The 13,988-nt window shown below is 40.9% G+C and overlaps 1 protein-coding gene across 3 annotated transcripts in view; it reads right to left on the minus strand.

Annotated features, from left to right (window-relative positions):
* NUFIP1 (nuclear FMR1 interacting protein 1) overlaps window positions 1-13,988 on the minus strand; it is a 93,477-nt gene that overhangs the window by 64,348 nt on the left and 15,141 nt on the right. For 2 of the 3 annotated variants that reach the window (XR_014186173.1, XM_082074501.1), the window contains exons 8-9: window positions 9,911-10,039; window positions 7,934-8,166 (exon numbers count right to left, since the gene is read on the minus strand). Coding sequence is in view for 2 of the 3 variants with exons in the window: in XM_082074501.1 (XP_081930627.1) it covers window positions 7,934-8,166; window positions 9,911-10,039 (362 nt within the window). In the remaining variant the exon portion in view is untranslated. Of the gene's footprint in view, window positions 1-2,624; window positions 4,924-7,933; window positions 8,167-9,910; window positions 10,040-13,988 lie in introns of those variants that run through there. The other variant, XM_082074500.1, reaches the window with a different exon arrangement.

The raw sequence follows: 13,988 nt of genomic DNA on the forward strand, positions 1-13,988 counted from the left end.
GCTCCTGTGACCACATAGGGGTTTCAGTGCCTCAGGTATTCCTCAACATAAGATTTACTTTACTGAGCTAGTACTGCTTTTGTGTAAGAGCCCATACTCATACAGAGTCTATACATCTTCCTTTACATACACAATAAAGAAAAGATGGAAAAATTATACCATGCCAAGAAAGCTGTCTTACCAAACAAGAGGTGCTGCCTGCAGGGTATATTTAGAAATTAGAGGACAATTTAGGAAGCAAGGCACATAACATAAGCCAGAAGAGCACTGAAAAGTAAGGAGAGTGGGAGTTTCTTTTTAGGTATTGAGCACTCCCAGACAGCATCAATGAACACCCAGACCGACACAACTCTTTCTCACCTCACCAAGTAACCGCAAAACCCAACACTTATGCAGCATTTTTCATTCATGCATCTCAAATCGCATCGCAAGGAAAGTTAAAGCATTGGATTTAGCAGCCCTCTCTGCAAATTGATGCATGGAGCTGAAGTCCAAGGTTGTGCAAAGGCAGACACTAGGGATGAATGTAGGCCACAGAGTCATGTCTGTTCTTGCGGATGCTGAGTTTAGACCTTTTCTTCAACCCTTGAAGTTGCGTGCAGGCAGGGCAGCCTGAGGGGTTTGCCTGCTCCGTCATTTCAGTAGGGGCAGAGCTTGCAAAGCAGAGGCCTTACACCAAGAAGTAATTTTGAACAGCACACCTACTTCAGCCCACAGAGTCCCAGGGCTGCTGAGGCCGGTGGGTACCTCTGGAGATCATCCAGCCCAGCTCTCGCCCACAGCAGGGTCAGCCAGGGCTGTGTCCTGTCGGGTTCTGAATATCCCCAAGGATGGAGATGCCTCAGCCTCTTTGGGCAACCTGTGCCAGTTTGACCTCCCTCACAGTAAAAACATTTCTCCCTATATTTACATTTCTTGTATTTTGGTTAGTGTCCCTTGCCTCAAGCCTTGTCCCTGGGGAGCACTGAGAAAAGCCTGTCTCAGTATTCTTTCCCGATCAGGTATCCACCCATGTGGATAAGATCCCCCTGAACCTCCTCTTCTCTGGGCTCTCTCAGCCTCTTCCTGTATCAAAGATGTTCCAGTCACTTCATCATCTTTGTGGCCTTGCACTGGACTTGCTTCAGTATGTCCGTGTCTCTGCTGTACTGGGCAGCCCAGCACTGGACCCAGCTCTCCAGATGCATCTCACCAGTGCTGAAAGAAGGACCACTTCCCCCAGCCTACTGGTGACCGATCACAACCCTTGGAGCCAACTAGTGTTCAGTCCACCTCACCATCCAACTTATCTAGCCCATACTTCACCAATGAGGATTTTACAGGAAGATACCATCAAAGGTCTTGCTAAAGCTACAAGCAGCAATATCCACTGCCCTCCCCTCAGCCACCAAGTCAGTAATCCCACTGCAGAAGACCATCCAGTGGATTAAGCATTTCTTCTTCATAAATCCATGCTGACTAAACCTAAACATCATCTTAATAAATCTGGAAATGGTTTCCAGGCTCATCTGCACCACCACCTTCCCTGAGATCAAGGTGAAGCTGATAAGCCTGTAGATCCTCAGATCCTTCACTGAGCTCTCAAGGCAAGGATTGCAACAGCAATATGTAAAACCAGTTGCAAAATACCTCACTGACTAAGAATGTATAGATTAGAAATATACAATACTTGTGGCCCTCACACTCATCTCTGAAGCAGCTGTGCTGTAGCGTAAGAGATTTTGTTCACAGCAAAGCCGAGATGGCCTAAGCTGCACCACCACAGTCTGATCTCCCTCCCACGCTGCACAACTGTTCTAGCTCAGTAGTTGAGGTGGATTTAAAACAAAAAACACCAAAGTACCGAAATTAAACTAGACACCCACAATTACATTTTCAGTAGCTAAGTTATAAAAGAAGATAAAAATAAAATTTCTGAAGCATGAAGGTTGTCACTGGAATATTTTTATCTAAAGTGAGTCACAAATCCTGAGAAATAGGATTTTTTTTCCTCATAACACAGCAAAAAAACTTAAAAAAAAACACCCCACACCAAAACAATAAGAAAGTTAACAGCTACACAAAACTTAATCAAGGCACTGGTTCCTCCAGCGTGTCAAAAGCAACACAGGCACCGAGAGGTGCCTTACTAGAAAGCAATAAGCAAAACCCGCCCATTTTAACCCATGACAGTAAAGTTGCAAGGACTGGAGAAGCCTATAGGCATTTAACGGTACCAGAAAAGGTCATTTTGGCAGCTTTCCTACCCAAAGGCTGAATCCAAAGTACTAAGGAAGCACATCCTTCATTAGCAGGAACAGGTATCTGAAGTCTGAACACAGCCTGGAAGAGCAGGAAAATCAAAGCGGGGGAGAAGAAAAGACTGAGACCTTCCACTTGTTGGCCAAGACTGCAATTCAGGGTTTAACATCTCTGCAGTGGACAACTCTGTGTGTCTGCTGCCTGAGCTAACAAAAATGGTTTGCTACAAGAACAACAGCAGCAATTCTGCATGTACGCAACAAGGCCTAGGTTAGAACTCCTGGCTCATGCCATGCTGGCCTCATACAGATCTGCCCCAAAAGAAACCCACCTCCTCCTGTCTACAAGAAATAGACTTTAAAAAGATTTTTTTTCAACAAATATTTTGGTTTTATGTGAAATTTTAATATTCTTAAGTCCATAATGATAACAGTATAAAGAATTCAGATTAAAGGGTTTTTTTTGTTTGGGTTTGTTCTTTTTTTTTCAAGACAAGGTCAGAGTGTACAGTCAAACAAAGCTCTGCCAACAACTCAACAGGGAGAGAAGCACGTTAAGGGTTGATTAAAGTGCCATTTAGTAGCAATCCTAAGACATCAATTTCTGTTCTGCAGCTGTTACCCATGCTTTTACCAGCACTAGTACCACTCCACTCCAAAATCAGGTTCTGCCCAAGTGCCAGATCTCCGTGGCTGAGAGTCCTGTGCTGGTATTTTCATCACAGTAATACTGAAAGAGCCACAAGTAAGCCAGTGAGATGGAGATGGCTCGTGGGACCATCACGGGAAGAATGAATCATCTGCCTTGGAAATATAAATGTTTACGATCACTGTTTCTATTCTGCACATATATTCTTGAGACATGCAACATTTACAAGGATGTTGATATTTATATAATTCCGTAAATTTAGATGGTGCATTACAAACACAATATGCAGTTGTAGCTATAAATAACACAGCAGTGGGACAGAATTTTCAAATATTTCTTGTTTTCTGTGCACCGCAAATGAGATGTATGGCACAACTAAAGGAACTAGAGGAAAGAAAATACAATTATTAGGCAACAAAAAACCCCATGTGAGTCTCCGTATTTTAGCTGGTGGAATGGAAGGTTAGACTTCTACCAAAGAACCAAAAATTAAAATCTGTCCTAAAGATTTAACTACAACATTTAACCGTGACTGAAAGACAAAGAATCAAGAAATATTCTGAAGTGAAGGTTCTGATATTAGATTGTTTTCACAGCAGGTTTTCAGTGTCAATGTGACAAATTAACATCTGCTCTTGACAAGAAGGATTCTCACAAACAAATGCGCAATGTAATCAAAAGACTAAACTTGCTTCTAAACCTTGGCTAATGCTTTTATAGTGCTCATAATACTATGGATGTATGCACAAATTATGTAAAAAAAAAGTCGCTGTACGCTGTAGGAGCATCATAAAAATGTACCAAGGAAGACATTCTTCCAGAAGGCCAACTAATAAATTCCCAATGCTTATTAAAAAGGGACAAACCAGTAACTCTTGGTAAGCCTTCTAAACTTTGATAATATTCTTAATACCAAGTCTGCATCAAGAATTAGGTTTGTCAGGCAATGAACTGAAACAGCAGTTAAGGCCTAATATTGGGTACCTGAGGTCAACCAGCAACCTAGCACTGATGCAAGCAGTTAGCAGTTATTGTATTTTTATTTATTTCTTTAAAAAGGCTTCTTGCAGCATTCTGCACCCTCATTTCCATTTATCTGCTTAATTAACAAATTGCTTCAGAGAGAAGGAGACTCCTGGTGCAAGCAGTACTTTTAGAGACAGGTCAGTTTTATCTTCCATTTCACTTCTTCAATTTATACTGGATATGTTACATCAATAATAGCTGGGGGGCAAAAAGGGCATTCAGTTGCCATTTCAAAAGTAGACTGAAATACTTCTGGACACTCAGAGATTCCCAGAAATGTCACACCATGATTTACCATCACTAAGATCCATCCTACCACAACACTACTTGGTGCTTGTAATGGACCAACACACATTTGATGACAAGGCAAAACATTCAGAGCTCTGAAGGGGCTCTCACTGTTGCAGATCTCAACAGTGGAGATCTGCACCTACTTCAGGGAAAGTCATACTCTGTGCCACTGCTGCCCTTCTGCCATGGGGAAAGGCAGTTACACTATGCAGATGACGCTTTCACAAGAAAATGGCCATGTCAGGCAGAAAAGATCAGAAAAGTGGTTTTAACAGCTCCCAGTATACACTTGAATGACTATTTTGTTATACTGATGTCTTTTAAAAATGCATCAGTCAAGTAGAAAAGGTGAGCCTTTGCTTTATTGTCCACAACAGATGTCCTCTACAGTGCTTCTTCACACTGAATTGATGGGGTTTCCCATGTGTCCTCATCTGCCAAGTGAACCATCTGTGAAGTCTGATCCACGGGTGCTTTCTCACCCTGGGCTATTAATAACGCATCTTCTCCTCCTGCTAACTGAAGGTCAGAGCTAGAAACACAATTAGATGCATTGAGTTTGTCCAAAGACTCTGCTGTAGTTGTAGAGGACTGTTCAGTCTCTGTTTCAGCTTGCGGTTCTGTTCTAAAATTAAGTCCAAACACGTTGTTTCGGATGAGGTATCGAACGCACTGCAAAACCACATTCCTTTCGTGTCGGATGTCCTGGGCCAGTAGCTGGAAAGAAAGGAGAGAAGGTGATGCACATTCCCCTCTATTGCTCTGGAGCTGATACCAGCGTTGGAAGATGTACGACTCCAATCAGTAATTTTGAATATCTCTAAATTTAAATAGTTGCTTCTCCCACATGAGTCCTGAGCATATGGAGTAGGAGACCACCTTAACACAGACAGCACAAAAAGCCACATATTCCCACATTCCTTGCTTTCCTACCAACTAACTGGAGCTTTGGCAGAACCATAGCAGAGAAGAAGAGGTGGGACCAGGCATCTGGAAAAGAAGCAGCAGGGTAGAGCTGCTAGAGCAGCACAGGTTGGTGGCCAAACACCATTTCTAGTGACAGAGGCTCATGATGGCCACGATTCAGTATGGTACAGGCACATCACTGTATCACTGAAAAGGATGAAAGATGCTGACAGGCCTAAAGTGCACACATTTATGCACTGCTCGTTTAGCGCCATTAATGCACTAAGGCAGGTAGAACATGCGGACAAATATGATGGTGCCTTTTGGATTAAGCTGTCAGCCTCAGTTTGCTCAGGTGGTAGAGAACATCACCGAATATACCCAAATACCAGGAATTTCTCCCCCCAATTATCTGACTATAGACCCAGACGACAATGTTCTCATATCACAGACCATAATTAACGCCTGAAACAAAGAGCGTATTCCAGGCCACATACTCCAGTACATCAGGATTGCAAGTCTATTAACATCTTTTGGACTTTCCAGGTTATACTGTATCTGTAATTTGATACGCCATGCATTTTTTGTTAGAAAACCCCATAAGTAAAAGACAAAAAATACAAGTAAAGGGCATGTTTCCTAAGGTACCAGACTATGGATTTAAACAGCAATAAATGGTTTGAGCTATAATCCACAAACCTAAGTCTAATAGCTTAATCAAAGTGCTAGAGGCCTCCCTCACCTCCTTTAACCTCACTAAAGTTCATTTTGGTATTAAAAACAAACAAACAAACAAAAAAATCAGCCAAAACACTGAAGGACCTTTTGTCATTTCAAGTGTCAGTCAAACCAGTACTCTGAACAAACAACAAGTTTAAAGCAAGCGGCCAAATCTGTAATGACCTGATCACTTGCAGGAGATCTGTATTACACATCCTAGCTAATTTGGCTTTTCATGTCACAGAGAAACTCTGTTGTTGTTCTAAGTTTCAACAACAATTTAGCCAGCCTCTTTAAAATGAGATTATTTTTATCTGGATTATGAGGTGGCAGCTGCCACCTAAAACAGGCGTTTAGAAACCTTCCATCTGAACTAAGAGATGCATATTAGGGCAGAGAAGGGACAGCACAGTGATGTTCTCTTTGCCAGACTGGGAGAAACTGCTGGATTCATAAACAGCGAAATAAAGGCACAGAAAGGATACAACATCACCTTCTCAAAGACTGTACCTTTGTACTGTATTTTTTTTAATGCAGGGAGTGATGCTACACAGGCTTTTCATTTTGTCAGCACACAGGATGGCTAAACACCCATTACTGTTTGCATGGCTACAATACATGTTTTAGTAGTGCCAAAGCTCACTGTTGAGAGTCAATAGGCACCCGCAGCTATTCTCCTACCTCCCTTTAATTTTTTTTAAAACATTATTTCACTGATACAACACCCTTTTCTTAGCAATCCCATTTTTTTACTTTTTGGAAGAAGTCTCCACAGTAACTGAAATTTCACCTTTGCTTCTTCAAGGTTTTTATAGACTGACCATTTCTGACAGCAGAAGCCTACCTGCAAATCTCAGGTGCTCCTCTGTGATTCACAGCCACAGTACATATCACTGAACAACAGTTTTGAGCAACATTAAAAGGCATAAAAACCCCACCAAAATGCAATGTTAAAAATGGACTCTACTGGCAAGCTGCAATTCAGTCTTTCAGTGCTCTGCCAGCTTTTCTCAGCATGTGGGACTTCACAGGACTTTTTTCCATAGTCTTCACTGCTTTGATCACCAACAACTTTGAAGAGCTAGAGATATAGATGACTGCATGCTTACGGAGCTACACAAAGGGCAAACACTTCCTTTTCAGTCACTAGGAGTTTTAATTCTTGGCAGCAACAGTAGTATGTGCTAAAAGGGCTATCAAGGGATTTCTCCCACATCTGCAGCTTGGGATGTGGCTTATCAGGTTATGTCTTGCCTGAACATCCTGTTTCAGAGACCTGATGTCAGTGGCACCCTGCTTTCTCCTGTGCTCTGCCCACAGCACTTTTCCTTTTACAGGAGAGTGTTATGCTGACTAATTAGAGAATGACAAGGGTAGTCTACCCAGCTAAGTTAGCTTTTGACTACTAAACACAATAAGAGCTTCGAAGTTTTGTCTGTACCAGGGAAAGATACCAGGCTTCTTAAGAGGATGCTTCACACTGTCACTCCAAACAGAATCATAACATCTTGGACTCATCCCTACAAAACTCTTTTTAGCCTCTGAGACACCAACCTCCTCTTCAAGGTCCCAGTGCTGTCACTTCCTCAGATTGGTCTGAAAGTGCCCACAGAGAAGAAACCCATGCATGTGCAGGCTGCAGTCCAACACGACTCTACAATTTAAGTCACCAACACCCTTATCACCAAGTTCTTTGACCACATCTGAAAAAAAGTGTGCTCCTCAGTCAGGGGAAATGGAACTGAATAGGAAAGCCGGGAGACAAGGGAGTAAGATCAGAATCAGACTGGTGGGATCACACACAAAACCTACCAGATACTATCATAGGAAGGGGAGGGGGAGGAATAAAGGTTTTGTCCTTTGTGCAGCTCATTTTAGGCATATAATTAAGTTGTCATCTGCTCAACAAAGTCAGTTATTACCTGAATGCACAACGGGGTATTTCTATTTGTCTATTTAAGTATCTACACTTTGTCCGAGTGAAACATTCACTTCACTATTTTAAGGCAGGGCCTTTGCTAATAGACTTCCCACAGGGAAGAGGAGAACCGCTCACAAATAGTGCTACAAATAGGCATTATTTTAGCACTCAGACTGTTACCATTTCCAGCAGAGTTGGACGGCGCTTCGGAAGGAGAGGTAATGTTTTCTTGCCCCAGTTATCAGGCCCTCTGTGTGGACGTGCATTTGAATTTGAGCTTCTTAACGTCGTTCCTGTATATTTTGGACGTTTTTGATTTGGGTTTTGACTCTGAGGAACGTCGATAGTTTGAGGCGTATTTCTGAGCGCAGTCTGGTTTTCTTCAGCTTTTGTTGCAGTCTTGACAGGGATTTCTTAAAGAAAAAGCGCATACTTTCATCTCAAACTTAAAAGCCTCTTTAACATGCTTATATCCCCATGCACTGGCAGTTTGTTAGTACTGTTCTCACTCACATAGCCTGACATGAAGATGCTCAAGGTTTACTTGGAGAAAGGGAGGGTTTTGTTTGGTTTGGGGTTTCTTTTAACATACAAAGAATAAACTCTAAACATTCACAGAAAGAAAAAGTTTTAAATTCTGCAATACACAAAAGAAAAATAAAAGTAGTAAGAGCTGAACAAGATTTTCAAACCTCTGCCTTGTTATCACTTAGAAAGTACATTGCTTCTGCTTCACAATATAGCTTGCTACAAATTTGGCTGTTGAGAAAATAATGATAGTTAAGGCAGAGGACACCCGAGTTCCATTCCCTGCCTGTTAGATGCTCAGCGTAACTTTGGGCAGGCCATCTACAGCAAGTAAAGCATAGTAACTCTCTGCAAAAACAAGTGGTAGCAGCAGTTCTCTACCATAGACTGACGCAAGCACTCAAGAGAAGCACAAAATCCAAGTACTAGAGAGTTCAAGTCTTACTGCAACACCCAGCAGCCTTCGATGGAAAAAGCCCTTAAAGACACGGAAATCAGTTTAGAGCGTGAGCATAACAACTTTTTCCTGACACTACTAAAACGTGATTTGAAGAAAGACTGAAGACAGGCTGCTTTTTTTTTTTTTTTCCCACAACTAAGGGGAAAAAGGCTTGGGAAATTCAATGACACACACCCAAATCAAAGACATTTCATGGCTCCCCTTCAACCCAGGACATGCTGCTGAGAAAAGGCAAGGAAAGGGGGGAAATACCCATCCAGTCTTTCAGGAAATTCTGTTTGAGGCTTTCTAAAGTATGCTGGAGGGGTAAGGGGAATAAAAAATTTAAAAGGGCAGGCAGACAAGGCCATCCCAGCTGTCTGCACAAATGCTGTGTTGTGCCCGGGTACTTCTCTGAGACTGGGAGCTATCGCCATACTTGGAACAAGTAATGGCTCACCCAGTAACCCCAGTTAGTGCTCAAAACTAGGAGGAGAGAGGAATGGGGAAGGAAGAGGAGCAGAACAATGGCACATCCTTTTACTCCTCCCAGCTTGCCTTTATGCATGGCTTACACCAGTGGTACCATGCACTGTCACTGAAAGCAAACTGGAAAGGATCTGTACACAGACCACGAAAACATCCCTGTGCATGACCTTTAACAAACTTCTCTCTTTACTTGTATAAGCCTAAAAATCAACACATATAAGACAGCTCTGAATTGGAGCACTGGTGGACAGGCCAGAAATCAAAAGGTAGTTCCATAGCCAAGTGTTTTGGAGACATGCCACTGAACTGCCATTACTTTAACATCCTTGCTAAATGCAAGCCACAGATTACATGTTGTATTTTCTTTTGCAGCACTTTTGATTTCTCTTAAAAGTTTTTTCTCAAGAAATTTTGATTACTATATAGGTTCTGACAGATAATCCGCAGCTTTCAGCAGTTGGGGACACAGCTGTAAAGAGCTACCACTGGGCTACAGCACACATTAATGCTGTGTTTATAAATACAGAGGGGCCAGACAATGGGATGGGAGATGGCAAAGCACCCGATACAGAAGAGGTGAAGCCCCCCACCCTTCCCAAAGAAATGTAATTTGGCATCATGTTTTAGCATTGCTTGCAGTCCACACCAACACAGTGAGGGAGGAGGGAGAGGAGAAGGGCAGAGGACATGCTCCTACACACCTTCAGGCTCGCTGTCAGATGCACTGCCGTAGTTGGCTGACAATGAACTCAGGGCAGAGGTGACCTGCTTGGGAACGACAGTCAGTCCCAGCCTCTCATCTTCACCTGAGGCTTCGTCCTTGTCAGATTCTGCGGGGAGAGAAAAGGCAAGAGGGGTTTTTCCCAATACTCCTGCATGCCAACAGCCAGCCTTGCAGCTAAATCCCCACTGCACCACTGCACAAGCCCAATTAAAAGTAACTCTTTAAAATTTAAATAAGATAAAAGGAAAAGGCACCCAACCATTGCTCAACACTGTGGACTGATAGAAAAGAAAAAGCCAAAAAAACACATTTGCCTACCCTATACAGGCATTTGGTGCCAAAGTCATCTCACCACCAATTTACAGCCCTGCCAGAAGCAAAAAGTCCTACAGAAGCAAAAAGTTGCCTGAACAAGAGCTCTTTTTTCACATACCAAACATAATTAGAGGTTTTATTATCAAATGTAGGTAAAGAGAGAGAGAAGATTTCATAATATGTTTTGAAGTGTTGCTGGATTTAGTCCTGCGGAGGCAGGGGGTGGGGGAGAAGGATTCAAAAGCCAGTCAGGGAGTTGAGGAGGGGAAGAGAATTAGGCTTATTCAAAGTGAGAATTTAAGAGCAAAGAAGGTTTTGGATAGTAAAAAAAGTTCATAAGGGACATTGAGAACCAAGGCTACAATTTAGACAATCAGTTTTCAGCAGTACTTCAGACGGTTTGATACTTAAATCCCCACAGAGCATCACAGACATACACGAGTGAGTTATTACAGACTCAAACGGCCCCAAAAGAGAATACCAGGAAGACAGCAGAAAAGCAGATCAAAAATTCTGAAATTGAGGATACCAGAAAACAGAGCCATAGCAGAAAACAATTCTTAAAAATAAACATGCAAAACTGCAATGGCTTTATTATAGTTTGAAACAAAGGATCTATATGCGCTAAAATCCTGGAAAGACTCTCAGGTGAACAATGCGAGAGTCTGCAGGAAAACTAGGAAAGGATTTTCAGTAATAAACCTGCACAAAAATTTCATACATATACACACACACCGCTATAGAAACATTATGAAAAACTAGTCTGTTGAGTCTTCTAGAAAAAGACTGGTTGTAATCTTATTTTCACAAAGAAAAACAGTTGTGCCCTCTCCCGCTCCCTGTCTCTTTAAGCCTGTCACGCAAGAAAGCTGCCTCACACTTCTTAAGAAGATTTTTAAACACTTTTGAGATTTTTATTTTGAAATCACCAAAGTTTCTTCATTCTCTTCTAATATACGATGAGCAATTTGATTCATTGGAGCTCATGCCGGTCAGTAAAAAAACTTTTAAATATATATGCAGGTATTTATCTAAACTACTTACCTGCCTCTTTTTACTTTGAGCTCCTTTTGGAGAAAGGCTGATTTTTGCTGGTTTAGTAATCATGCCCATTTGCAACTACATTGGAAGCTCATGCTAAACACGGTGCATTTTTCTGACGGATAACACATAGCACCTGCAAATACTTAAGCAGTTCCAAAAATAGCATTTACTTCAAGTTATTTTCATCCATTGCTGCTTTCTCCTATCTCAAGCAAAATGTTGAGCGCATACTGTGGTTGGGTGCCTTTTCCTTTTATCTTATTTAAATTTTAAAGAATTACTTTTAATTTGCTTTTTGGCAAATTAGGAAAACACATTTACTGGAACATATTTTCTCTTTGAGAGTAACATGTTTGGAGGAAGCATCATGCACTACAGAATACAACTGTTTCTGCCTTTGTTTTTTCCACCTGACAGGCTCATCATCTCACCTTGTCTCTGGTTATAAATCAAGAGTAAAATTCTGTTTTCTCATCTCCCATTCAATTTCTCAGCTTTGAAGGAACCAGCCACTAAACAGAACTTCAGTGGAGGCATTCTGCAAAAATTACATCTCCTCTAGACAAAGGGCTGCTGCTGTTAGAAAGGTTTAAACGCTCCAACAAAACGCACCTATACAGTAAAACCATGGACTTCACTGTATATTTTTTAATTCTACTTAGTTAGATTGTGTTTGTTATTATTTGTTATGACTATTTCTCAACAGTATAAAAAACTACAACTGGCTTTAATAATGTGTAATAAGTACCACATTCCTTTTCTACCTATTACAGCAGAAGTTACCCTAATCACTGTACTTTGGTATAATTAGACTTTTTATCATTAAGTAAAACACAGATGCTGCAGGGAAATACAGTTATATTTAAGCATACTTAGATTTCCCAACATGGAGAGATTATTGGAATAAATAAATTGCATGGGGATGCTGAGCTCTTGTTCCCACTAATTGAAGATTATGTTTCCAAGAGGAAAAACTCAACATCAAACATCTTTCCAGGAGAAGCATTCTAGCCTTTCTGCTAAAAATAGCTGGAGTGTAAGTCAGCTTACATGCCATATTCTAAGAGTACTGCATCACTGCTGACTATATTATAAATAGTTATATCTGGAGAGTTTATATTGCTGCCAGCATGTGGAAACAAGACATGCTCACCAATAAAAACTAAGTAGCGATACTTCAGAGAACACACACATATGGAGAGTATCAAGAGTAAAATAGATAACACAGCAAAAAAACAGAATTAAAAGAAAAACGCTGACATTTTAAGTAATTTACTTGACTCATACAAGGAAATCTATTTGTCTTTGCAGTCTAAATACTGTTATTTTCAAAACCACAAAGGGATATTTAACAGTCATTAAAAAATAATTTGATTGTCACAGCACTTTATTCTTCTTCTGCCTTTATAAAGATTTTCATATTTTAAATGTTAGTTTAGCAACCCTGACTAGCAAGCAAAAGTTTCAGCACTTAAACCAGCTCAGATGCTATTTTTTTTCCCCTCTCCTTCCTAAAGTTACTACAACATCACTTCCCTATGGCCCAATCCCCTTTCCCTGTGGTGCCTCTCCCAGCTAAGTGCTTTGGACCAAAAGAAAAAAAGCATTCTTAATCAATAGATTACAGATAAAATAAGATTATTATGGTAAAGTACTTGTTAAAACAAATATATAATTGAGATTCTGCATTAAGAGCCCAGAAACCCTCTCCAGTTTGTTAGCTAAATATTGATTTAAAGCTAGTAATGCATTTTAAAACCTACAAAGCTATGATAAATAAGTATCCAGCATGGCTATTTTTCTAATTCAAGACACATCTAATCCTGTCTCTCAGCATCTTTGTGTCTTCAGATTAAGCATTTTGGATGATACAGAATAAAATGTAATGCCTTCTAATTCTCATAGAAAAATCAGAAAGACATAAGAGTAGTGTGCTAGATTTTCCCTATATGTTCATAACACGATGAACTTGGCTTACAATTAAGTTTATGCAGAAGTGCTTAACACTGGTAGCATCTTAAACGTTCTTGTGTCAGCCTTTCCAAATCAGATTTTTTCTTCCTCTTCAATGACTTTCTATTTCAGCTTCTTTCCAGACCATATCTCAGCCAAGCCCACTAGTTTTAGCTCCTCCTACCAGGACACATGGACATGAATTCACTCAGACACACAGACGTATCTCAAAAACCGCTAGATTACTGAGGTAGTTTCCTCCATAACAGGACAGGCCTGTTAGAGCAGAAGCTCCCCAAAATGCAAGATTTAATGCATTTCCTTTAGATAAAGTACTGAGCCACTCTCCCACAATAATCACACCAGGAAATTTCTTAGAAGGTCACATCCTGAATCAAGGTCTTTCTCTTTGGAAATTTCCATTTAAAAGGAAGTTCTAAGTGCAAGTTTTAGGCACAGGGATGCTGGATTACAGCTTATGATACTCTAGGCCCTGGCACTATTCCAGCCACAACACAGGAAACCTGGACTTTTTTTAGTAACAATGAGAAGTATAACAGGCTGCCCAAGAATACTGTAAAGCCTTGCATCAATGCATTAATCTTCTAGTAAGGGAGAGTTTTCCCATTTTAAACACGCACAGTTTTAGCCCTCTTTCAATCAAGGACAGAGTTTACATGTTTTAGGAAATCCCCAGCTCTCCCCAGAAGCTGCTAGTTATGCAACAGGTCAGTTCAGCAGAA

This window comes from Streptopelia decaocto, assembly GCF_964273445.1.
Source record: "Streptopelia decaocto genome assembly, chromosome: 1".
Taxonomy (NCBI): Eukaryota; Metazoa; Chordata; class Aves; order Columbiformes; family Columbidae; genus Streptopelia; species Streptopelia decaocto.